Below are 27,584 nucleotides of genomic sequence, written 5' to 3' on the forward strand. Positions count from 1 at the left end.
CCGCCTCACTACCTCAACAGACGACGCGATGGCAGCTAGTGGCCCGGCACCGTAACATCTGTTGAGAGAAGTCCCACTGTTAGCTGCAGGTCTATCCAAATGCCAATTTCATCTCACCTGTTCTAACGCAATCCTCCCTTCCTTCACCCCGCCCCATTCTTTCATGTATTGATTTATCACGGAGGCAAAACTGAAAAACCAAGACATTGGCAATGAATTAATTAGCAGCCTATGAGTAGCTGGTTAATCAGCTTTTTCCACTAATCTAGGGGTCCAATCACTTTACATGAAACTAATTTTGAAAAAGTACACAGTGTTTCTGAACAAAGTGCATACCAACACTTATTGGTTCAAAAAGCAGTGCAACCCACATGAGTTTGGTGGCATTTAAATTTTTTTGTAAAAAGTTAATTAAAAAACGTAGCAATTCCTTACATCTCTGGAAAATAAATATGGCTGACTAATTTACCCTCCCTGAGACCCTTAATAAAAGGAATATTAAAACTTTAGAAGGAATGTCTTTGCAATATCCCACTAATATTAAAATGTGGATTTAAAATTCATAGTCAAATCACTATGTATTATATATTCTGATGCTTACAGAAAGCATCTGATTTCCTTTGGTTCATTAATAAATACTTTAAAAATGTATTTAAAAAGATAGCATAGCTTGCATCCCAGATACAAGCATTATTTTAAAAAGAGGGGAACAATTGTCCATGCACTTGAGAATAGGACCACAGCAACAAATGGCACTGCTTTATCGTCTATACCTTTGAGAACAGAATTTGAATTATGGTGCATTGGTGACTATAGAATAGTTTTAATGTAAATGTGAAAGGAACCTTTCCTGTTGGCTACTCAAATCAAGCTGTTAATTGTTTCTTTTTGTTTTACTCGTTGCCTCCACAGACAGGTACTTCTGTTCTTAAGCAAACCAGGTTTTCCACACCAAAACGTGGCGCTTCATCACAAATCGGCTGCCCTCCCGTGAGTCCTTCGGTACGATCAAGTAAAGGAAGGTAACACCAAGTTCCCATGCTTGAAATGACTCTGAAGCCTATGAACTGTGTGGATATGAATGTTAAGAGTTAAACGGAAGAGAGACCCTAAATGCAAACAAAGCAAAACAAAACATATGAAAAATAAGGAGGGGGTGGAATCGTTATTAGTGGCCTTTGTTTTTTGTTTGTTTTTGCAAGATAGTAAAAAAAAAAAAAGAGGGAAAAGAAACCTTGAAAGAGTTCGCTCAAGCTATCTTTATAATGAGAGAGAAAAATATCACAGGCTCGCAGGAAGTATGAGCTCTCCCTGCAATTCTGGCTGCTAGTGCTTACACCATTCACCACTTGAGTTCCTTCCCACAGCAGGGAATTGAGAAATGTCTCCAAACACTGAAAAGCTCCATGTCGGGACTGGATGTGCAGTTGATAACCTCTGTTCAGTAAAGCAAACAAGAGCAGATTTTAAGAAAGAGAAAGAATTCTTGTAACTAAATTGGTAGGGTAAGGAAAAGGAGGGGACACAACGCAAACCAATTTCAATTACAAAACCATGACTGCAATGTCACGTGCAAAGTGGAGATAGGGAGTTGCTTCTGGTATGGACCAAAAATACAGTTTAGACGGTTTTAATCCTAAAACTAAGAGATGATTTATATTTACCTCAGTCATGAGTAGAGGTCTGGAAAATGGATGGAATTCGAGTTACAGAATACCATATTTTCATGAGTGCTTATGGTAAGAACAGCAATGTTAACATGTAACCGGAACTTACACGAATACTTGGCATTCTGGAGCTAGTTTAGTTACTTTCGAATGATCAAAGCCCTCCCAACTAAACCATTTGTGATTTGTCAGTTATTCCATTGCAAATGCAGGCTATCTGGAGCAGTCTTTAAATTTGAGATCACATTGTTTAAAAAATATATATTTTTCTATCGTCCAGTACTCTTTAGACAGATGAGAGAGTCAAGTTCCCACGTAGGTTGGAACATACTTCATGTAAGACTGATTTTAATTTAATTTCAGCACTTTCATAGAAGGGACTGTCCCAGATCTGTAACTGTTCAATGTTGTATTCACTTCACAGTGTATCAAGCACCAGCGTTGCCATGGATTGGTTTCAAATAACCCTTTATATATAATTTTATATTTATATATATATAGTTATATCAAAACTGATAGTACATAGTATAACTGGAAGAAAGAACTAAACTTAAAAGGATATGCTGAAAGGATGGAGTCTGTGAACACAATAAATAAAAGTTCCCTCCCCCTCCCAACCAACCCCCCAACAAAACAAAAACAAAAAACCAGTTGTAATGTACATGGAAAATTGTGCACAGCAGATTTTTTTTTTTTTTTTATAAAAAGTAGATTCAGGAGCACATCCAATTATAAATGATTGTTAGGAAAATCATATAAAACAATGGAATACATAAAAGTGTCAAGAGTAATCGTCAGGGTGCGAAATTCCTTGGTGGCCAGATGCCCATGGCAAGCAGAAATTATCCCGGCAGCTTCACTAAGAGGCCGATGTCCACAGAAGATTCTCCAGGGGGTGCAAGCAGCATGGGCAGGTGGAGGATTTGAATTTCATACCCTGATTCATAGTTTTCACAATTCCATGTGCAATTTCAGAAAGATTCATCATTTACTGCTGACATGTCGCCCTTTGGCGTGGAGGAACGGGAGGAGCCCTTGTCTGTGCTCTCCGACCCCGAGCTGCTCTGGTTCTGCTGTTCTGACCCTGCACTGGAGGTCACTGTGGATGAGGACGTCGAGGAGGAGCGAGTCTTTTCCTTAAAGTCTGTGATAATGACGGTGACGTTGCCCACAGTCACTGCCAACTGCTGTGCGGTGCTCCTGTCCACGTTTTTCAGCCGGGGCCTGAAAGCAACACCCCAGGGAACAGCCAATTAAATAAGCTATGGATTCAAAGCAACGTCATCAGTACACACGAGACTTCGTGACACTGTGGCAACGAATCTAAACTGCGACCACGCATACCAAAGCTTACTCCTTTGGCAATAGAAACCAATACTGAACAAAGCTTTGGACCAATGCAAATTATCATCAGTTTATCTTTTTCCTGTTGTGGCCACAGTGATACAGAAATGGCCGAAATATACATATACGTGTGTCTTCAAAGTTAACGGCCCATACCTAGCTCATGCTCCCCCCGCCACACCATTCTCAGCCTGCAAACCCACAGGAACAAAACCGCCCATGGGTTCTTGACTAGGACCAAGTAAATCAGAGCATCGGTGCTGTATTTCATTCTAGTTTCAAATACCTTGAGGTGTGATTCGTTTCACTGGTCTTTGTTGTAGCATTTGCAGACTGTATACTGTTTGCTTCGCTAGGAGGATCTTTCAGAATATCAGACTTTGGTCTAAGGTGGGGACACAACAAAAGGCATTTAAAACACAGCTTAGATTCACCTGCAAAATAATTTATAGTGTGCTGAGTTAGCCAAGAATGGGAACTTACTTTGTTTTCTTGTTGGTATTTTTCTTGGTGACACTAGGACTGATTTCCTTATCTTTCTCAGGTTTCTCTTTGTCTTGCTTTTCCACTTTCTCCTTCTTCTCCTTTTTAGGGGGTGGTGGGGTGGCGTACTGTTGTGCCACTTGTTGTGCCACCAGCTGAGAATTGATCCGAGGTTTTCTAGAACATTCAAGAAAAGACACGTCACTCTTTGCTTTATAAATTATTTCTCTCTTTTTTTTAATTTTGGATTTATAATTTCTTCGGTATTTTATTACTGGTATCTGGCAACTCAAAACTAAACTACTTGTTAGTTCTACACTATTGTGTCTGTGCAGTCTAAGCTCATGAAACGTTTCCTCCTTCAAATCCACCTCCCGCGTATATATATCTACCTTTAATGACACATACACATGTGCTCACAAGTCTTTCAGCCCATAAAACATGACAGTGTTTCTGAGAGTGCTGAGAACACTACTTCTTTTGAGCTGTCAAGATTATACTGACTGACAGCTTTCAAATACTCCTGCTGCAGAGGGTTAATCTCATTTTATTAAATGGACACTGGTAATCCCTTGAAAGGAGAATGAAATTAGAAGTGTGACATTCACTTCTCAATCTAATTATTCCAACTTGCTCGGCTCCCCTGCAGCTCTGTGATTGGCATGGACAACACATATAGAGCAATAAAAGGTAACTGTGGTTCATACTAGCTCCCAAGGGGGTGAAAGACTGAGAGTCACTATAAAAAACCTCAGACAAGTGATACATTCATTGTGCCATCAACCATTCTGTCCCCGCCAATCTCCAACTGACACTGGCTCTTAACACTATTGTTTACAAATTCTAAGTGCTGCCCGACACTGTGCACAATGCAAAAGCATTCAGACCCAAACGGGAAAGGGAGAAAGAAGAGCCTATGCATTATTTCTATACAATATTCATTTTCAAAGACATTCCCATCTAGACCGCCATTTATAATAGAATCAAGTCTCCAAAAACAAGGTAGGAAACAAATACCCGGATGGGCCACTAATGAGGTGACCGGCTGGCTGCTGAATGTAACCATCACCTTCAGACCCTAGAGCTCCCTCTCATCCCTCTCCAGGATGGAGAACTGGGCCGGGAAAAATAACCTGACACCCTAGGTCTGGCTCATCAGTGGGTAGGCCAGTGGATGGAACACCGTGGGGGTGGGGCGGGGGAGGGAACAAACCAACAAATTTAGAAAAACAAAACTTAAGAGCTGCTAGATACATGACATGCTGAAACCCTAAGTTAACCGCTGCGTTCCCTGAGCTCCCGAGCGCGGGTGTGGTGTGGATGAGGAGGAAAGCAGGCAGAGGAGGAGACAAATGGCTCACTCGCAGGAGTTCACCAAGGTGAGCCTGAGCATGGAAGGCACTGGGTTTGCTCTGAGTGTTTCAGTGCTCGTTCGGTGCCCATGTGGCTTTGCCTGAAAACAGACCAACATAGGTGCAACCAATCTCAGATCAAGTTTCCTACCGGCCTCCAGCAACACGGGCCTTGCTCATGGGGTGGTGGCACATGTAAAACCCAGTCACAGGTACCCCTCAGCCTGGACCAAGAGATTCAAACACAGATGGGAGGTACCCTAAGGAAAGGGAGGAGTGTACTTACTCTAAGCCCGCAGTCCCCAAACACTTCACAGCCCCTATGTGAAAGGTCACCTTCTCTTTTCCCAGGTTCTGAGAAAGGCAAAAGCAACCATTCTAACACAAGCTACTCCGCCAAAGTACAAGTTCGAATGTATTAATACTTACAAGGAAGATAAGCACCACTACCAAGCATTCCGCAAGCACTCACTGGGACACAAACAGATCCCCTGTCTAAAGAGATTACGGAGCAATTTACCTAAGTTAAAATAAAATGCCATACGCTAAACGCCGCTCAGGTGTCAAAATGAGTAACCTGGCCAAAATTAATACTGTTAAAAAAGCAGAAAAACTTTATGAAAAACTACACCTTAAGGGAGAGTTTCAGTTAAGCCAGTATGTCCACTTTACTCCAGAGAACTCTGACACGCAAACACAGAGGGGGCCCCTGGACACCTATCTAAGAGAACGTTCCACGGAGACAGAATCCAAGGAAACCACCATCCTAATCAACAGGCCCACCCAGTCTGAGTTAGAGGAGCTGTCTCACTCTAGAACACCCTACAAATTTCTGTCATTTTCAGCGCTGTACTCAATTGTTAATCAACTGTATTCTCCTCAGTGGCAAAGATCACATCTTCATCATTCTTGTCACCATGTCATTCAGCACAGTGGCAGGTACTCAATAAAATTATCTACTGGATGAATAAAGACTAAACAAACATAGCAGAGAAAGACCACGTAAAATGAGACTGGACAACAGGGTTCAAGCTTTGGTGGTCGGGAGGACGGACGTCAATGCTGACTTCCAGGAGAGAAGGCCACAGGGGATCAACAGCTGTGAAGACTTGACGGATTACAGGCTGCACAAGGCCTAGCACAGAGGTGGGGAAACAGGAACCCTTCTCTGAGCATCGTGGTGCTGAGGTAGAGGATAGCTCTGGCCATTATCGAAAGCAACAGGCCAGGTTTGAGATTTCTATAGGAAAAGGAAACTTAAATCATGTTGTACGCTGAAAGAGGGAAAAAGGCCGAAGGCAGACCAAAGAGAGGGGTTAACTCATGGGGCAAAGGAGAGAAAAGTACAATGAAGAAGAGTCCTGGGAAAGGAATGGGGACACTTTTCTTTTGAGACAGGAGAAGGATGCTATGTAAAAAGGGGATTATGAGGAAAAATTAGAGGAAGTCAGAGAGGAGAATCAGAAACCATGGACATTAAAAGTGGTGTATGGTTCGGTGAGAAACAGGCACTAAGAACAAAAAGAGAGCTAGTTATGATCAGAGAGAGAAGGAAATTGCTAATTTTAATTTTTTAATTTGAGTAATTGGAGTAAAGCTGACACACAGTGTTATAATACTTTCAGGTAATTCAACAATTCTATATGCTACACCCACCACAAGTGCAGCTTCCATCAAAAAGGAAGTTACTTGTGTCTTGGGTGTGGGAGCGGACATGAGTGTGCGGGCCATAAAGATGCTCTCAACCAGCCAGACATCATGCTTGTCCAGGATGAAGTATTCCCAAACACGGCCGGCCTGCCAAGGCTCTGGGCATACCATGGCCAACAGGAGAGGTGTCCATGTGTTTCTGCCCCTGGTGATCATTCCCTAACACGTCCACAAATACACTATCAGAATTCTTCTTCAACACATGCAACCATGATTCAGTACCTACATGGAAAAAAATCCACATGTACAGAAAAATTCAGCCGTAATTCTTAATATGCAGCACACGTGCACAGCAATGGGACTATTCTTACTTGCTTCTAAGAAAATGAACAGTGGACTAGAATGGTGAAGTTTAGTGCTGTTCTCCAATAGCCTACCAGGCCACAACCTCATAAATGAAAAGGACCCGAGGCTATTTGGGATCTGATAATAAGCAAAAAAGCAAGGAAATACAGAGTGTCTGCTAAAAGCATCTGTGTTGTTTCAAAAATATTGCTGTTTTATGTCATATATGCCCTAAAATAACAACCTAGCTCCTCAGGCATTACTTGCACCCTCCCCACAAAAAACTCTCCACAACAGACAAGCATTTATTACTTAAATTACTACAGCAGCTTTTTCAACCCCCGCCCCCAAACAAGTCCCATAGAACTTCTGAAGGGTACTGGGGATAAGGTAGGAAATAAACCCAACCAATTTTTTTTAAAAGACTGTATTTTTAAGTAACCTCTACACCCAAGGTGGGGCTCAAACTCAGAGCCCCAAGATCAAGAGTCACATGCTCTTCTGAGCCAAGCAGCCACCTGACATCTAACCAATTTTTAAAGGGTGCACAGTGTTTGGGAGCGAAGTGCATACCAATACTTCCTGGTTCAAAATGCAAAGCCAATTATTTTCGAAGGGGAAGGTAAAGAAAACTAAAAGGCTCACCAGTGTGAACCCCCAAAGTGTGCCCTGTCAGGACAGTTTCCGCAGCTCCTGCCACCTGTCCCCTTCTTGTTCCCAGGCCTGTGTCGTGACTGCATGTGGAAGAAGGCGATGTCCAATGCGCCTGGGGAATGGCACACTTAGCTCCAGTGAAGCCGCTCCAGCCTCTCCAGACAAGACACCGAGGGCTGCCTGGAGTGGCTGAGGCAAGGTCCTTGCACGGCCGTCACAGGAGGGGTGCAGCACCTCTACGGGAGGGATGGACTGTCCCCACTTCATAAAATAAGAAGACTGAGGAGCTGCAAGATAAATTTGTCTAAGGCTAACAATTAAGTAGCTCAGCTGCGATTTTTAACTCGGATCTATCTGGACTCTCTATGGACTCCTGTTACAAAGGTAACCTCAAATAACTCTCTCTGCTTTTCAAGAGTCCAGATGTGTATGTGCACGTGTGTCTGTCTGTCTGTGAGAGACTCGGGCCCAGGTACCAGGGATTTGAAAAACCCAGGTTATCACCAGACAACTCGCCAAGAACACCAGTAGCCACGTGGACCTCACCATCCTCATTGTGGAAAGAAGAGAAAAGGGCAGGGGGGTTGACAAGAATGTTTTCCACTGTCTATGGAACATTCCCAGGAAGGAGTGAACCCTTATCATGATATGGGACACCTGCAGATCAGTAAGAAATCATTCCCTTCCACAGATTTACATTGCCTAATGTGTCATCTAAGTGTCATACAACACACAGTGCATTTAATGGGCACAACTTTCAACATGTTGAAAGGGTCAATTCTTCAATATGCAGGTGCCAGTCTAAGTTCTTCAAAATTACCTGTTTTTCAACTAATAAACCTAAAATAAGCAATTAATAGCCTTCACAATACAGTGAGAAGCACTAGATCAAAGCGCACAGCTTAAGCTTTAGATGTCCACTAAGCCTTGAATTAAAGCCAATCAAATAACAACAACCACAACCACAAACAAATGAAAAAACCTATCTGAGAAATGTTATAAATAGGGAGGCCTAGTTTCCCTTCTTTAGAGAGTAAAGTTGACATTAAAGTTTTTTGTATCTTCTTTTAGACTTTTAATGGGAAAAATATCATCTTAAATTATTTTATAGGTTTATTATTGCTGTTTCAATAAACATTTACGAAGAAAATTTGCTGTGACATTTCAATAATAGACATTAAGGAAACATGTCTATGTATTTGCATTTAAAACAGCTAATATTTTGGGATGCCTGGGTGGCTCAGTCTGTTAAGCGTCTGCCTTCGGCTCAGGTCATGATCCTGGGGTCCTGGGATGGAGTCCAGCACTAGGCTCCCTCTCAGTGGGGTGTCTGCTTCTCCTGCTGCCATTTCCCCCTGCTTGTGCCCTTGCTCCCTCTCTCTTTCTGACAAATAAAAGCTGGGGGGAAAAAAAAACACAAAAAAACCCCACACAGCTAATATTTCAGAAAACAGTCCCTTCCATAAAAAGTGAAGCAAATCTTCATGTAGAGACAACCTTATTTTAGATTAGGAAAGAAAAATTTTAGAGTCTGAACATACCTGAATGAATGAATAGAAATGAAAGCACAAAACAATCTTTCTGAATTGTTTTTGTTATGTATACTCATGCCATTTTGGGGGAACACATAAACCTTTTTAAAAAAAATTTTAGTCAAACCTATTTTTAAGAGGTGTTTCCACCATATACCCATTTTCTTGTCTGCTTATGTACTCGGGAACATGAGATCTTACCACTCATTTCTCATGCATTTCTCTATCTCAGCTAGCAAACACACAACAAGACAAATCCATTTTCTTGTGGTTCAGGCAACAAAGAAAAAGAATGTCTAACAAATTTTATCTTTTCCTTGATTACGTTCAGCTTTTCCTAAATTATCACTAACAAATTGTATCTTTTCCCTGATTATGTTCAGCTTTTCCTAAATTATCATTTGTGCATTTTGCCAACTTAAGAGAATTCCATCTGGTGTCTCACTTTTCAATTAAAATACCCCCCAAAGGCTCTGGAATCAATCAACTCATCCTTTTTTTTAAGGTACTTTACAAACTTAACAAAACATCTTCACTAAGCTTGTACTTTCCTCGAGTTCTCTGGATGTTTACAACTCCCCAAACCTTTTCTTGCCTTGGCAATGTGTTGGTTGAAGAACTAGCAACTTCAAGGATTTAACAGTTCTAAGAATGCCTTTCCACTATTAGCTCACTCCAATCAGGAGCCCATTTTTTTATGCTGTATAACATAGTAACATAAAAGAACCCTCACACGACCCATTTTCCTGTCCCTATGTGCAAAAGGTCATCTTATACATAAGTACTGGGCTAGGTAGGTCAGATTCTACCCCACTCAAGAGTGACTGAACTTTTGTATTAATGATGCCCCCAAACAAAAACATACCAGCTGGGAACACAACAATGTCTGTATTTACTTCCAAGGCAATGTACACACTGGGTCAACAACACTGTCCAAACGGCAATAATGGCCCCTGGCTTTGATGACTAGTACAGGAAAGAGGCCCTACAAGAACAACCTGTTTTCTGTTCATTCTACCCACCAGGTCCTGACCCGTTGTTTTTTTTTTTTTTTTTAAATAGCAAAGATAACCCAGAAGAGAAATGCTGTGAACAGTAACAGAAGTTAGAATTCCAGCCCCAACATCAATGACCATGAGACCTCAAAAGGTGATAGAAAACTTTCAAAATCTAGAAATGTACAGAACAGATTAAAGGTAATAGGCCACTTTTAGAGCTCTTCCCCCTTCGTGTATTCTTATTTTTTAGTAATTATCATCTCACTTTATCCTCAACAATTCTAAAGGTAAGTTAGATAGCCAGCAAGAGTCTCAGTTTTAAAACAAAATGAAAGGGTTAACAACTACCCCAAAGAGAAGCAGAATCTTCAGACTATCAGGGTGGTACTCTTTCAGCTACCCATGTAAGCTGAGGCTTTTTTTTTTAAAGAAAGGATTTTAATCTCTTAAAAATTTCTGTACTAAGAATCACCAACGTGATCAATTAGCCCAATGAAGAGTAACAGATAAGGAAATACAGCAGATAATCTGGTTTAAAAATAAATCCCCAGGGAGTTTCTAGTTAAGTGCTTTCTCCAACACTATTTCAAAGGACTGACTATCTTAACAGACCTATGTTCAGCTTTGGGAAAATGAAACCATCCCCAACCCAATTCCTCCATGATGGAGGAAACACAAGACCTTGTCGCACCCGTTATTAGTCCCAACCACCAGGGTGCCCTTTCAGCTGGCTGGCTGGGGCCCATGTCAACATTACTTAGACCTAGCTGGCTTTGCTGTGAAAGATCAGTACTCGTGGCCTTCCCCAGAGCTGCTCCGGCCACAATGTCAGGCCACGCTGCACCAGGGTGAAAAGAAACCTGTATGATCTTGTGACTTTCACTGAAGCCAATCATCATTTTAACATGGATAACTTTAAAAGTCAAGTATCACTTAACTTTGCTAGGATCATACATGGTATGGCATTATTAATGCCTCTCTGCTTCCCAAACAATATCTCTTCTTGCTATTCTTTTCCTTCTAAATGTAAAGAAAATGTTCTTTCCTCTCCCATGTAAACAACACTTGTCTTCATGAAATTTCTCAAATCCTTTGGCTTATCTTTTAGAATTAGCCATTATGTGACCCAAGGGGTCTTAGCTATCATTCTAGATCACTCCTTCCCAAAGTACACATATTTAACTCAGGATAACCACTCTACTTTGTACCAGAAAACTAAAGCTTTCTCTCAAATTTGCCTTCAGCTACCAAGTTTTTAAAAAACCCAAACCAGCACCATTTGTCTCACGTATCTTTCCTTCCGCCATCTTCCACACAGCTGACAGGGAGAGCACAGACTCTGGAGTTAGGACAGCCTTTGGACTGCATATAGGCCCCACTACTGAGAGGCAGTAGTAGTAGTAGTAGTTACTCAAAATGGGAATGGGTCCATATTTCATTTAATACAGTTGAAGTCAAGATTAAACGAGGTGAAGTTCACTTAGCTTATCATAGCACCTGTACACAGAATGCATAGATACTCAACAAAATAATTCCCCTTAAAAGTAACAGACACATTCCAAAACACTACTTTTCCAGCTGCAGATGAGTCTACCACCCTTCCTCAAATACTGGGAAGCAAATGGCAAGATTTTGTAAACCTTGCCCCAGGAAATGGTTCAAGAGATATCAATCCTTCACATATGTTAATATCCTAAAGTTAATTATGCTATCTAACGCTCTCCAGATACAACTTGGTTAGGAACAACTGGCTCTAACAGAACTAATATAACCATCATTAACAAACAGCAATGTTCTATTCTAGATTCAAAATTGTCATTTTAAATATTCATATGTCTCTTAAGCCCTGAAACACACCTACTTTACAAATAACCACTAAGTATATGCACTATATAACCTTTCTAGAACTCAAGCACATTCAACAGGTAAAAGGAGCTACAGGTAGTTTGGAGACTTGAAAGGAAGACATCTTTTTTTTTTTTTTTTTTAAAGATTTTATTTATTAGAGAGAGAGAGTGATAGAGAGAGAAAGAGACAGTGGGAGAGAACACAAGTGGGGAGGAGAGAGAGAAGCAGACTCTCTGCTAAGCAGAGAGCCCAATGTGGGCTCAAACCCAGGACCCCAGGATCATGACCTGAGCTGAAGGCAGACATTTAATCAAGTGAGCTACCCAGGTGCCCCAAGACATCTAGTTTATAAAACAACCTGGCAGCAAGGAGTATCTTAGCCTCATGGTTCTCAAACTGTGGTCCATAGACTCCTGGGCGGAGGGGGGGGCGGTCCTCCAGACCCTTTTAAGGAGGGTCTACCTACAAAAGCCAAAAACTATTTCCACAGTAATTTATTCTCCACAGTAATTATTTCCACAGTAATTCTAAAACACTACTTGCCTTTTCACTTTCCAAAGATTACATGACATAGTGACATCACTGCTCTGACATCTCATGAAATGTGTCCATACAGCTGACGCTTAAAGCAACACAGGTTTGAACTATACAGGACTGCTTATACACAGATCTTTTCTGATACAGTACAGTACTGTAAATGTATTTTCTTTTCCTTATGATTTTTAAAAAGATTTTATTTATTTATTTTTTTTGACAGAGAGAGATTACAAGCAGGCAGAGCAGCAGGCAGAGAGAGGGGGAACCAGGGGGAGAGCAAAGAGCGGGGCTGGGTCCCAGGACCCGAGATCATGACCTGAGCCAAAGGCAGAGATTTAACTCACTGAGCCACCCAGGCGGCACCCCTTTACGATTTTCTTAGTAAGATTTTCTCTAGCTTACTTTACTACGGGGATACAGTAATACATGTAATGTACAAGATACGTGTTAATCAACTGTTTATGTTATCAGAAAAGAAATGATAAGAGTAGGCAATCAGTAGTTAATTAAATTTTGAGGGAGTCAAAAGCTATATGCAGATGTGACTGCAGGGGTTGGGCAGGGAGGTCGGTACCTATAACCCCCCTGTTGTTCAAGGGTTGACTTTATATAGTCTTGTGTTTTAAACATTTCTCAGTTTTCACTTCTGATACGGAAAATATTTATAGATAGATACAACCAATATGACTGAAAGCTCCTTGGGATCTATAATAATTTTATCAACAGAACTCCTGACCAAAAAGCTTGAGAACTGCTATCCTAGAACTGTGCCAAATTTTCTTACTATTCAAGTCTGCTTTATTACAGGCAAAGAAAGCAGACACTTCAGAAAGCAACTTCTAAAAACTGACGCTGAAATTATTTCTCAGCAAAACTTCAAAAAAGAAACATGAAAAGCAACATTACCTCCAAATGCAGATTAAAAAAGTTTGAAAATCAAGACAAATTTTAAATTTACTAAACAACTTTTAAGAAGTGGGCTTAAAGTATTTCAACTACAGACTAAAATCTGGCTTCCTTCTATTTCCTCTCCCCTGTGGTGCCTAAAATAACAGATTTTTATTGTGGTCATTCAAATATTTTAAGTAAATGTCCCATAATAAATATGCCCTTTAGATCTCCCAAGCCATTTCTCAACCCGCTGAGCCACCCAGGTGCCCCTCCCACAGCCATTTCTCAAAAGCAAGCCCATTCACTGATTAAGAATGTACTAGCTGACTTGAAGTAAGGAAAACTGTTTACTAAACTGTTTTTAAACTGGACCTTCTTTGAAGATGGCTAACTGAATTTTTTTGATACCTCTACTCATAATTTTCAACATAAATTTAATTCTACAGCAACAGACTTCAGTGTCCAGACTGAAAAGGTTCTTTGGTTTGCTGGAGATATCCTCTGAGCAGTATCTTCGCACCACTGCCACTCTGGAGGCAGCCTATCATCTGAAGCCACTGTCCGGGACACTACAGGTGCGATGGAGGCAACTCTCCTCAGACCCTCTTTTAGAGGAGAAAGCCCAACAGGTATCCAATCCCTACCTTCTGGGGCTAGCAACTTCTACCTCTCAAACCCCATGTGAGGGAAGGCACAGAGAAATGGCATGCCTTATGCTGTCTCCTCTCCCAGTTTCGCCTCTGGAATTCCAGTTTTTGTTTTCAAATTCACTGAACATGTTTTGCCTTGTGTCTCCTACATGCCTACTCAGGGTGCTGTGCCATCGGGATGTGTGTGGATATATGCTCAGTTTTCCAAGGAAATGAGAAGAATAGATTCCAATGGCCCAGATCGCTGGTGAGGGTCCCTTGTGTTTTAGGAGGTGATCCCTGACACACAAGCTGGATCATAGGACTTAACAGGTGAGATGTCTAAACTCTCCCCCTTTTTGCTTTCTGTATTTTGGAACTTAACTCAGTGTGACCTTGAATGAGTTACGTATCCTCTCTAAACTTTAGTTTCCTCACTGGCAAAGGAGATTAGAGGTAAGTGATCTCTAAAGGCTCCTTAACTAAGACACCTGTATTCAATATTTAATAGAGACAACTAAACTAGAGTTTTTGTTCTCAAGGCAAAGGCAAGTTTTCAGTTTATCTTGTTAGTAACTCATTTAGCCTCTTTTTTAAAAATGGGATTGAACATCCTGAGGTACATTCTACAAACTACACTGTTGTTTTAGTGACTCAGATATGACCTCTCTCTCCTCTTGCAAAAGACACACAAAATTACCTTATAAATGATGTCAATGATTTAAGAGGAATCACAGAAACTACAGATCTCTAAGCAAACCACATTTGCAGATGCAAATAAACCCAATGATGAACCAAGTCTTTCTCTCTCCAAGAAACACTATACTAAAGCAATCCAAATCACTCTGCAAATTACAGCTGTCAAAGATCCCATTTAAAATGCATTTCACTACTTTGAAATTACAGTTCATGTCACAAAACTGGGCACTTGCAAAGCACACAAAAGAATGAGTACATCTTCAAAGGGGAATAAGCGATTAGATAATTCAAAGGAATCTAAGGTCTAGCAAGTCAGTAGCCTTTCTTCAGGTCTTGGTTTTCTCACCAGTAAAATTAAAGGGTTGGGCTTAATTAAGGTAATCTTTAAGGATTCTTTCAAACCTAACCCTTAAAAACAAAGCAAAAATGTACATACTAGAAAATAACAGTTCTAACAAACAAGCTAGTTCCTGGTCAAATTATGATGTTATAGTGGGTTTCGTAAATCACTTAAATCAAAACTTAAAGCATGCCATCACTTTGGAAGGCTGTCTACTACAGAGTTTTCTCAGCCTCGGCACTATTGATATCTTGGACCTCCTCATTTTTTGCTGTAGGGCTGTGCTTAGGCACAGGAGAGTCCTTAGCAGTATCCCTGGCCTCTACCTACCAGATCCAGTAGTACCCCATCCCCAAGTTTTGACAAGCAAAAATGTCACCAGCCACTGCCAAATGTTCTCTAGGAGGCAAAATCAAAATCATCCCCAGGTGAAACCCACTGGTCTGAGTACAAGAATGTTATATAGAGGAGAAATATTTACAAACATGGGGAGGCGGCCCAGATTACAACAGCACTTCTATTAAAATTTTATCGAAAGATTTCCACCAAAACTATGTGTAGTGTGTTCATGATTCTAGTTGCTGGGGTTTACTTACTAGAGAGTGGGATTTAGAAAGAAGAGTCTGAAGAACTCTGAATATATTCAGTTATTTTTTATAGAGTTGTATGATCACTCTTCTCAAACACTGCAATAATCTTATTAAAGTTTTGTACTGCATAGCAACACAAGGATTTACCCATTATAAGAGATATCATTGACACTGATATTAAACTCAGGTCTTTGGTAATTCCATGCATAGCCAAGCATCGCAGATTTGGTCAGGAGCACACCAGTTGCTCAGATCAAAGTAACATCATTTTAATGTGTAGCACCTATTCCAAGGGGAAAGCCCAAGATAAAATGTAAAGCAACTTCTGTATATTAATGACCCTGAGACCAGTCTGATCATCACCAAAGAGATGCCAGAGGAAAGACTATTCGATGGCCTCTACACAATTTCAACTCTGCCTCTTAAGGTCATCTAGATTTCAGGCACTTCAGGTTAATCATGGTTTTTATTTCCAGTAAGCAAAGGGAAATTTTAGGGTATCTCAAACGACTGAAAAATTAGACGTGAATGAAGATGAGGACTCTGAAACCACAAGGAGCTCTCAGCTACAGAAACTAGCACTGGAGTCTCAGAATTCCTTCAACTTGTAACTATGATTTGGTCTTGTGAGCAGCATGTGGGACAGTGTGGCATGGGGTGCAGACAGGACTTCCGGCATTGACTTCTACAGTACAGTGAATCTCTGAATTCAGTGTCTGGTCCTGTTTCTTACACATGAATGACAGGTCTCTGAACAACCAGAAAATCATGAGGATTATCTGAATAAGAACAGAAACCTAAATAAAGACGAGAAGATGTTGAGATCCATGGTCGGCAGCCACATATCACACCCGAACAGGTCCAAGTAGGCACCTATCTTAGTGCCTAAGAAATCAGTCATGCAAGTACCAATATCTGCTTTAGATAAAGAAAACACCTGTTGCAAAATATTGATAGCCACTTCTTTCTAGAATGAATCCCTTTAATTCTGAAGGGCCTCAGAAAGTGATGTTAAGGACATTAAGAAACATTCCTATATAAAAACTCTTAATTCTGTGCACAGCCACTACCTATTAAGTATCTTTTTTTTTTTAAACTTGGGCAAAATTCTCAGAAAAACTTTCCTAGCAATTAAGTAACGGATGTCATCCGAATCTATCATAATGGGTGCTGCTTAATGTTTTTAGTGTCAAACATTTGTTATTACTGTGTTCAGACCAACTTCCTGGAAATACTCTATATTCTCTCCTCCTCATTATTCACATGCTACCATTACCGTAGAGCACTGCCCACTTTCCTCAATCTCTCCTACCAGACTTCTAACTAACATCTTTACTGTCTTCCTCTGTTCTATTTCAGGACCTAAGGACGTTCCTCCTTAGTGTCCTACCAGTAGTTTTCAGTCTTCCCTCTAATTAATCTCACACGATGCTATTGAGACCAAGGGTCTGAAAAAGAAAGTTTGCGTATTTCTCTAAAAGCTCTGCCCCTGCCAGTGGTTTACAGAAGTAAAACTCCCTAACTAGATGTGAAGGGCTCCCCACAATTCAGTTCCGACACTCTGCTCAAGTTCACTGTTCCTTCACAGTCACCACACCTCAGGTTGCTCCTGACTTCTACATCAAGCCACGGGTACCTTAGCTCAGCTTTTTCAGAAGGTATCTTTTACCACTTGCTGTGCTCGCTTATCTACTGATCCCTTAGCTTCGGAAGTGTCCTTCCCCATAACTGATGTGCAAAACCTATACCTATCTGAAGATGCAAACCAAATGCCACAGCTTTTGGAAATTCTCCTGGCTAATACCAGTTAGTGGCCAGATTTTCAGGGTTCCCAAACTGCCTGATCTACCTCTACTACTTAATACTCTACATTATAATACCACCTTATTTATCTGTCTCTTCTTATAAGATGATGAACATCTCTGAGGCAATACTGACATTTTAAGTTTTATGTTATACTTCCGAAACCTGCTTCAAAATAACTGTTTCCTGACAGTAGCTCCATTATTGCTGGCTGCAGGAATGTTGTCTGTACAATGTGGAGCAGACAGCAGATGCTGTATCAGCATGTAACACAAGATTTTAGTATTATAATACTTTACTGAACATTCTCTCTGGGCCTCAGACTGAGGGACTTTGTTCAACTCATCTTTTATACTGCCATTCCCCAGCAAAAGCCTAGGACACAGTAGGTTCTCAATGAATATAAATACCTACCCCGGGGACGGAACAGCTCCCAGTTTAAAAGGGGAGGAAGAAGCAAAAAAAGTAATCAGCAATGAAATGCATCCTGAAAAGAGAGGCACTGTGTTGCATGTTCTGCATGGATCATCTCAAATTCTCACAACTTTCTAAAGTCACTGCAGGAACAAAAGCCTGAAGGTCTGACATAAACAGAAGGCCACAACTAGTAGAGTTTAATCCAAGTTTATGCTCTTTCCATCAACCCACACTGCCCACCCAGTGAACCTCAACAAAGGAAGGAGGGAACTGAAACCAGTAAGTGAGGATAACAAAAAAGAGAATGGCATACTGAGAGAGAGAATGATTACAGGAAAGAATAGCCATAATATTTGAAGTTGCAGCAAATGAGGACTGAAAAAAACAGTTCTCTGAATCTGTTAATCAAGGAGGTGCATTTGCAAAAGAAATGTTTCTCTTCCATTCCTTCACAAAACACAATGCCCCTTTCACCTTTCCTCCTACCTCAAATATCCCAACTATTTCAACATATCCAACCTACACTCAACTATATACGTATGAAGAAAGCAGACTCTGACACTGTGCTGTACAATGTCTGTTATTTTTAAATATCTAGGGCCAATGAATTGGTACAAAATTCTTAGGAAGTCAAGCCTAAGGAATGCTCTTGATCATTTCTGTTTCTCTCACAAAGTAGAAAGATCTATGGGTAGTTAAATGACTTCTCAAAGCATTGCACAATTAATAAGTCTGCTTTCTTAGTCTTACAGGAACCACGTTATCATAAGAGTAAGTACTGTGGCATTAAGTGGGATTCTCCTACTACCTGCAAGCTCTCCAATTACACAGATTTATCTAAATCCCTTGCTTATAGGGGGATATTTGTATAAACTAAGATGATGGTATAGTGCATACATGCAAGTATCTACATCATTCCAACACAAGAACTTTCCAAGCTGGTACTCCATTCCAAACCAAGTATCTGCATTCGGCATCAATGTAAGCCAATTTGCAAGCCTTGTAATAAAATTCCAACAAAATAAAGGTAAGGAACCTGTGGGTTTGCAAAAATGACTCTTCAGTGTCTTTGTTTGAAAGACTTTCTCCCTCTTAAGCCAAACTGCTGTAACTTAACTTTCTTCAAAGATTCACTGAAAATCTGACTCACTAATTTGCAAAGATAAGAGATTTTTCAAATGCTTTGTTTCAGAAGTCTGGAAATAAGTTTTATATGTTTCATTTTTACTAATTTTAGAGTTGCAAAAATAGTACCAAGTTGGCATATACCTGTCATCCAGCTTCTCCTAATGTCTACTTCTTATATAAACGTAACTATCAAAACCCAAAAATTAACACCAGGGTACAGTATTGTTAACTAAACTGGACAATTTTTTTTTTTAGAGAGAGCAAGTGTTGCATACACAAGTTGGCTGAGAGAGGGGAGAAGAGGGAGATAGAGAATCTCAAGCAGGCTCTGCACCCAGCGCAGAGCCTGACATCCCTGAGATCATGACCTGAGTCAAAATCAAGAGTCAGACACTTAACCCACTGAGCCACCCAGGTGCCTCTGGACACTCTTTTTTTTAATTCTCACCCCTTGTCCTACACCAATGTCCTTTTTTTCTTTCAGCACCCTGTTTAGGCTCCCCACACTGCATTGTGTTGTTACTTCTCAACAGCTCCTCCGTTTCCTTGTCTTTGATGGCCTTGATAACTTTGAAGAGTACTGGTCCCTTATTTTGCAGAAATTTCCTTCATTTCTGGTTTGCCTGATATTTTCTCATGATCAAAATGAGGTCATACATTTTGACAACACCACAGCCATGATGCGTGTCCTCCTGCATGCACTGTATCAAAGGGTTCATGTTTTCACTGTCTTGTTATTTGTGACGTTAACCATAACCACTTGGCTATGGTGGTGCCAGTCAGGTTTCTCTAAAGTTACTGTCTTTTAAATCAACATCTTAAAAGAGTATCCTGAGATTATACGTAAGAATATGCAGTTTTTCCTCAAACTTTCACCCACTAACTTCAGCATCCAAATGTGGACTGCACAAAACTTACTATTGTTCTGTTTTTGCCTAATGGTGATTTCCCAAGTCCCTCTTTCCTTCTGTATTTATTAAATAGAATTCTCCTGTAGGTTAGGTTAAGAGCAGTCTCTTCTCTCCCATTTATTTTTATCAGTATGAATTCATGGGTATTTACTTTTTTTCTATAGATGAATAAAACCCAATACTACCCAGGTTGGCTGGGTATCTCAGTCAGTTAAGCTCTGCCTTTGGCTCAGGTCATGATCTCAGGGTCCTGGGATGGAGCCCCACATCTGGCTCCCTGATCAGTAGGGGAGGCCTGCTTCTCCCTCACCCTCTGCTCGTGTGCCCTCTCTCTCTATCACTCTGTCTCTCAAATAAACTCTTTAAAAATAAATAAAATCCAATACTACCATTTATTTATTTTGTTCCAGCTTTGGCCACCAGGAGCTCCTTCTTCAGGTTCAGTTCATTTAAGAGCCCTCATCCTTTTCTGAGCTGTTAAAAGTCCAGAAGATTTTCAGATCAACTGTTCCTAGGACTAGCTTACATTCCTAAGCACTGCAACCAAAACCTATAGCCTAGCTATAAAAGGAATAAAACACTCTTACTTAACAGTCATGTAAAGTGATAAATCATTACATCCTATCCCAATCAGTGTTATATTACAGACAGCACAACTATTAGCAGAAATTGGGTGATGTCTAAGCAAGTAATAAGTGAGAGCGCTAGACAGTATACTCACTAATATACTCCAAATATACTCACTAATCTAATGCTTCTACTAACAGAAAACTGCTGTGTTCTGAAGACATCCTTGATCATCAAACATTTTGTGGCCAGAGGTAAAATTGCCAGGAGGAATGATGACGGATTCCAGTTAGTCAGAAAATGTTCTCTAAAACACAAAACATAAAACTGTTTTTCTGGCATTGGGGGATGCAGGGCAAACTTTAGGCTCTGGAACAAACTGGAAATAGGAAAGTGTCCAAGAGCCAAAGCTGAGTGCGTGTTCAGAAGAGTAAACAGCCCATGGCGTGGGAAACAAAGAAGCCCCTCCCGTCCTCTTTGTGCAGTTCTGTCCACAGCTTTAGGAGAAATAACTAGGGGCACCTCCAAAATGACTCCCCACGTGCTTACAGATGCATGATCACCCACCATCTAAACAAAAAACAAGGGAGGCAGGTAGGAAGAGTAACAGGTGCTATGGTCTGCTAAACGGAACAACTTTTGCCTAGGATACATTTTAAGGCGGCACAATTTACCTAAGACAGAATGCACACAGTTTTAAGAGTACAGATTAAGTTTCAACAAATGTATACAGGGGTCAACACCCCCAGGCATGGTTCCTTTGTGTCTCCCTTCCAGACAACCCGCGCTCCCTGCTCCAGGAGGCCATCAATCTGGTTTTTGTCACTATGGATTAAATCTGAGTTTCACGTAAATTTATGTGAAATTATATGGCATATATTCTTCATTTGTGTATAGCTATTTTTGTTTCACGTAACGTTCTGAGATTCACCCAAGGTGCTGTATTTGTTTACTGTGGCTCCTAATGATGGACACTTGGGCTGCTGCCAGTTTTTAGCTATCAATGATTGAGGCTGCTATGAACGTTCACCAGCAAGTCTTTGTGTGGACATGTTTTCATTTCTCTTGGTTAAATTCCTATGGCAGGTATATATTTAAACTTTATGGCAAAAGTGTATTTAACTTTTTAAGAAACTGACAAACAATTTTTCAAAGGGATTGTGCTGTGTTGTATTTCCTCCAGAAAAGTATGGGCATTCGAAACACTCCACGTCTTCAACAACACTTGCTATGGTCAGTCTTTTTAAATTGAGTCGTTCTAGTGGGTGTACAGTAGTAGCTCAATGTATTTTTTTTTTTAAAGATATTTGTTTGTTTGACAGAGAGAGAAAGGGCACAAGCAGGGGGAACAGCAGGCAGAGGGAGAGGGAGAAGCAGGATCCTTGCTTAACGGGGAGTCTGATGTGGGGCTCGATCCCAGGACTCCGAGATCATGACCTAAGCCGAAAGGTAGCTGCTTAACTGACTAAGCCACCCAGGTACCTCTCAATGTGGTTTTAACATGCAAATCCCCCAAAGACTGATAAAGTTTAGACAACTTTCTGCCTAGGATGTACTTTTATACAAATGCAGTTGGAGTCTTACCAGAAACAGTAAGATTTTATAATATTCGTGAAGATCAAGAAGCTTGCCAACTGATAACCGCTGAAGCTGGGCAATGAGCAGGGAGACTGTTGGCTCTACTTTTTTGTTTAAATTGCGTTTGTTAAATACAAAACCAGAAGCCTGCTGGGTTGCATGCCCACAGAATGTGTTGTTTTAACTGATACAGAGGAACTCAGAAAAAAATGAGGTAAAGAGTACTTGTCTAATTTTGGCAGAGTAATGAAATAAAGCATTATGACTCTGAACTGAACAGCTTTAAGAAATTACCATGAACGAACTCCTATAAATTACCCAATTGACCCAGAAGAGTAAGAGTGCACATATTACATACAAAGGTTTGTAAGAATAAATGAGTAAAATACAGACACAGCAGACAAGTAACAAGACTGGAAAAAAGACCTACCACTTTAGATGACAGAATGAAATTCTGAGGAGGTTCAACAAATTGGAATAACGGATGTGAGATCAGACAATAAGATTTCACAAAATAGCAATATTAATGGAGATTATCTGCTTGTATTTCTTAACCTAAATATAACTGGACTAGTGAAAAGATTCCTAGATGTTAAGGAAATGGAATTTTAGCTCTGGTTATTTTATCAATTTGCAGAATAACAACACGAACCACAGCCTTTAGCCTTGATTAAAAAGAAAAAACCAGTCCTGCACTCCTCTCATAGGGTTGAGGATAAAATGTTGGACCAGCAAAACAAACACTTGGGGGGACAAGTATAGAAGACCTATTTTGGTTTTCACACTCACACTTTTGCATACATATTTAAGTTTTAAAAACTCTGGATTTAGTAAAAATGGAAGAATATTTCCCTAAGTTTCATATCAATATATGCCTCAGAGGGTTGATGCTACATAAATACTCCAACAAGAAAAAAAAGGCAAGCCTTCATTGCCATACTACATTTATTGAGCACCAGTGGTGACAAATCAATTTTCCAGGCAAGTAAATCTGCCCAGGGCCAAACAGTGTTGTTGGTTTTTTTAAAAAAAAAAATAGATTTTAAAAGTTATATCCTATATTTCTCATATTATTTAATACTACATGGAAAATAACCTTTTCTAATTATTTTAGGCAATTATAATTAGGTTCCCTGGAGAAGTATGCAGAGATGCTCCCAGCCCTTACAGGCCATGCCACAGTCTTCATGGTCCATGTCCACAAGAGTGCCACAGCAGTGCCGTTTCTGCTACCTTAGCACCTGCCCACTGTTTCTGTCATTAATAAAGGGTCAGTAAAGGAATCTGGAACACACTTATAAACTAAAAGGCTAGAACTGAGAATACAGTTGTTTCAGAAGCAGGTTATTATGTACTCAGTGTCTGACCACTCATCCAGTATCTTCTCTAAATCAAACTTTTTCTCTTAAATGAGTTATGACTGTAATAAATCCATCAAACATAAAAACACATTTAAAAATTATACTTAACTGTTCTTAGTAGTAAGTTACAGCCATATCATCTCAATATGTATACACATCCCAAACCTAAAACCTAGTAAGGAAAACTTGAAAAAAACATAAACTCGTAAGTCATCCTCATCCTGTAAGTAGGAGCTATTTCCCAAGAATGACAAATACAGGAAACTAAGACCAAAGCTGTTCCCTTCAAACAGCAGCTGGCCAATATATTTTTAATTGGTAGGGAAATAGTTGAGGGCATACGAGGACTAACCATTAAAGTCTTAATCATACAGAGGTGTTTCCTACCCAACAAATGACCCATCTTCTCTTGAAAGAATCAGCAAATTCTTAATTTTAGAAAACTGCCAAAAAATCAGAAATTTACAAAAACTAAATAATATTAATTATCAATTTAACTTTTTTTGTTTCGCGTAATAGCAGAATGAGCTGTCTTCTACCTTTTCATCTGCTGAAGAATGTGATAAGCCCCTTGCTCACCACCTTTTGGCAAAACTGAACAAACTATCTCAATACGTGGACATGCTTAGAATAGAGTGACAGGCAGAGCAAGAGATTCAACTGTGGGGGGAGACATGGCATACAGCAATCCCCCAACCCTAATTTTCTGAATTGTGAGTAATCATCCACAGTCCAAGATCCACAGACTGGATAGGACGGTTACTCCCAACTTCCACATGCACCCAAGCTTCAGATAAGCCCATCTCTTGATCAAAACCATCTTGCCCGAAGTCCCAATTCTGCCTGTGCACAGCTGCACCACTCAGAGGAAATCAACCATACTTAGGGAAAAAAAACCCAGAAGTTTTTCTCAGTTCTGTCCCTATGAGGGAGGATGGAAATTCAAGCCTCTACATACTTTCGGGTCTATGAATGCAAAATCAGCCCCATACAAAATGTTGCAAGAAAATGAAGGTTAATGAGACAGGGGACAGAAGGAAGTACCATAGGATATCTACTAAAAAAAGTACCAAGTACATGTATAAAGTATATCAGAGTTTTGTGCAAAAGGGAAAAGACATCCAGTTGGTGTGGTAAGAAATATCTCCAAGGGCGCCTGGGTGGCTCAGTCATTAAGTGTCTGCCTTCGGCTCACGTCATGATCTCAGAGTCCTGGGATGATCAAGTCCTGCATCCAGCTCTGGCATCTCGGGAAGCCTACTTCTTCTCACTCTCCCACTCCCTCTGCTGTGTTCCCTCTCTGTGTCTCTCTCTGTCAAATAAATAAATAAAATCTTAAAAAAAAAGGAAAAAAGAAGTATCTCCAAGGAGGAGGAAAAAAGGGTTTCAAGAGGACTGTGAAGAATAAACAGGATTTTCACACTTCTGAAGACCTAGCCTGCGCTTGTAATCAAAATGTGACTTTACAGAAACCTAGACCAGTTGCCAAAAGGTGCAAATACAGGCTTCTCAAAGAAACACATTTGTGAAAAACACCCTAGTATCCTCCTCAAAGTTCACAACAGATCATAAACATCAAAGACTAAAAATCCTACATTAAATCCACATAACTCTGTATTTACACAAAAATTCCACATTTATTTAATCACAGAAGCATCTCTGGTTTTGCTTGTTTTCCATGTTCATACTCATTGAATTTCTACCTTTTCAGAGAATCTTCTCTGTTCCATCTGCCTGACCAGTAAACTAAAGTGTGAGGACTAGAACCTTTTTTTTTTTTTTGGGAGGAGAGCAGGGTGGGGGTGGTATTCTGTTATCCTAAAGGAAGTTGTGGTTTGTTTCCATTTTTCTCCAGTAATAAAAGTTAACTCCAGAAAGTGCTGTGTCTGTGAAAGAAGTCTGAATCAATAGCCAATAGAGTAATGAGTTTAAACATTTTAAAAATTACAATTCCCCAGGGTAATCTTACTGTAGTTACAGGATTACAAATGCCTTCCAAAAATGTTAATACATAGGAGAATACCCGCAGAGGTTGCTCAAGTAAGCTCGATACTCTCTCTTTTGTTCAGTTTCAAAGTGCAGAGAGTCCCTGACTTGCAGTGGTATGACTTGATGGTGCGAAAGTATGCACCATCAGTAGTGGCCATACTTCCAATTTCAGATGTGGCTCTTTTTCGGGACTAGTAGCACACGGTATAATCCTCTTGTGATGCTGGGAAGCTGCACATGCAGCTCCCAGTCAGTCCCAGGGCCACAATGGTAAACAACTGATACACTGACAACCATTCCGTTTTTCACTTTCAGTACAGAATTCAACAAATTGCATGAGGTATTATTTTACTTATTTTTATATGGCGGGGGGGGGGGGAGATGGAAAGGGAGAGAGAGAATCCCAGGCAGGCTCCACACCCAGTGTGGAACCCAATGTGGGGCTTGATCTCATGGGCCTGAGATGATGACCTGAGCTGAAACCAGGCATCAGACGTTTCACTGACTGAGCCACCAGTGCTCCTTACATGAGATATTATAAAATACGTCCCACTAAAAGAAGGTTGTGTTAGATGATTTTGCCCAACTGCAGACTAACCCAAGTATTCTGAGCACATTTAAGGTAGGTTGGGCCAAGCTGTGATGTTCCATAGTTAGGTATTATTACATGCACTGTAGACTTGATATTTTCAACTCACAATGAGTTTATTGGGACCCAACCCCCTAAGTCAAGGAAGATCTACTGTTTTTTCACAGTAATAAGTAATTTCCTTTATCTTACAGACAAAGAGGCTTAGAGATAACTAGTAATTTCTCCAAGAATCTGGATTGCATTTAACACATGGTAACAACCAGGTCAGTGCCTAACCAAGACTTGTAAACATGTTTCCCAGCTTATTAACAGAAGGGTCACTGCCTAAAACTCCAAGCCCCAAGTGGTGTCATGTTCTCTTAATATTATCAGGTGTCAAAGGGAAACTTTTACGTTTCCCACCTTCTAACACCAACTGAGATGTCAACAATTTTAATGTGTTACTACTTCAGAAAGATTAAAACATGGGAAAGTGATGTATCAGAACAGGCAAAACGGTACGATTTGATTTATCCCTATGGATCACTTAACTCTTGCCCAGAACAGTTATCACTGCAACAGATAGAGTGTATTTACAACTGAATTAATTTAAAAAATACTGCAATGTTCTATTTTTTTTTTAAGTTTTTTCTACTTATTTATTTAACAGAGATACACAGTGAGAGAGGGAACCTAAGCAAGGGGAATGGGAGAGGGAGAAGCAGGCCTCCCACTGAGCAGGGAGTCCGGAACGAGGCGGAGCTCAATTCAGGACCCTGGGATCATGACCTGAGCTCAAGGCAGACGCTTAACTACTGAGCCACCCAGGCGCCCCCCAACAAAATACTCCAATATTCTAGTTCGGAAGTTAGATTGGACTCCCTCCCTCCAAAATAGTTACCTTTTATTAATATGCAACCTAAAGCTTCAGGGAAGGGGCTGATGTTGTCATATGACTATCAACTGCCTTTTATTTTATTTATCTATTCAAGAGAGCGAGCACAGGAGTGAGAGAATGAAAGAGAGCATGAGCAGGGAGCCCGATGCGGGGCTCTCGATCCCAGGACCACGACCTGAGCTGAAGGCAGACGTTAAACTGAGCCACCCAGGTGTCCCTGTCAATTGCTTCTTAAAAAGTCACCTGAAAAAAAAAAAATAAATAAATTTCCAAATCCAGGAAAAATACTCTTCTTAAAATTGATCTGCACTTTATTCTGCTGCTCTGGGGCACAAAGAGAAAAGAGCATGGGTTAGTAGAGGGAATTATGGGAAACCTACACTAATAAATTTTCCCAGAAAAATACCAGATTTGTGTCCCTGGAATATGTTTATTCACTGTGCTAACTACTAAGGAAACAGAAATAAAGAACACTACCTATGTATCTCAAATAAATTCTTCAGTACTTAACATGGGTCGAGTCTTCCATGGAAGCTTTTGTGAATGAAGTAAAGTTATTAACCTACTCAGAAAAAAAGTATGTGCACAAGTAATTATCTGCATGCAATTTCAGATTTGTAGATCCCACGGTTATGACTGGTCCAACAAATATCAATTTATATAAAAACAAACAAGAACAGGGATGACTGGCCAAGATTCCATCTGGAACTTGCAGAATCTCAGAATGCTAATGTTCAAGCTGTCTTATTCCTTCTTCTCACCCACTAGGAGAACACAAATTCAGTAATTAAGGTGGATCATG

At 40.3% G+C, this 27,584-nt stretch overlaps 1 protein-coding gene across 1 annotated transcript in view; it reads right to left on the reverse strand.

Moving 5' to 3' along the window:
• Positions 1–1,628: 1,628 nt before the first annotated feature.
• Positions 1,629–27,584, reverse strand: part of RYBP (RING1 and YY1 binding protein) — a 79,045-nt gene continuing 53,089 nt past the window's right edge. Inside the window, exons 3-5 of the mRNA XM_032867405.1 lie at positions 3,495–3,671; positions 3,298–3,396; positions 1,629–2,891 (exon numbers count right to left, since the gene is read on the reverse strand). Of these exons, the coding sequence (XP_032723296.1) occupies positions 2,639–2,891; positions 3,298–3,396; positions 3,495–3,671 (529 nt within the window). The 3' untranslated portion in view covers positions 1,629–2,638. The remainder of the gene's footprint in view (positions 2,892–3,297; positions 3,397–3,494; positions 3,672–27,584) is intronic.

The sequence above is a fragment of the Lontra canadensis genome, unplaced genomic scaffold (genome assembly GCF_010015895.1).
Source record: "Lontra canadensis isolate GAN:19392208 unplaced genomic scaffold, GSC_riverotter_1.0 scaffold34, whole genome shotgun sequence".
NCBI lineage: Eukaryota > Metazoa > Chordata > Mammalia > Carnivora > Mustelidae > Lontra > Lontra canadensis.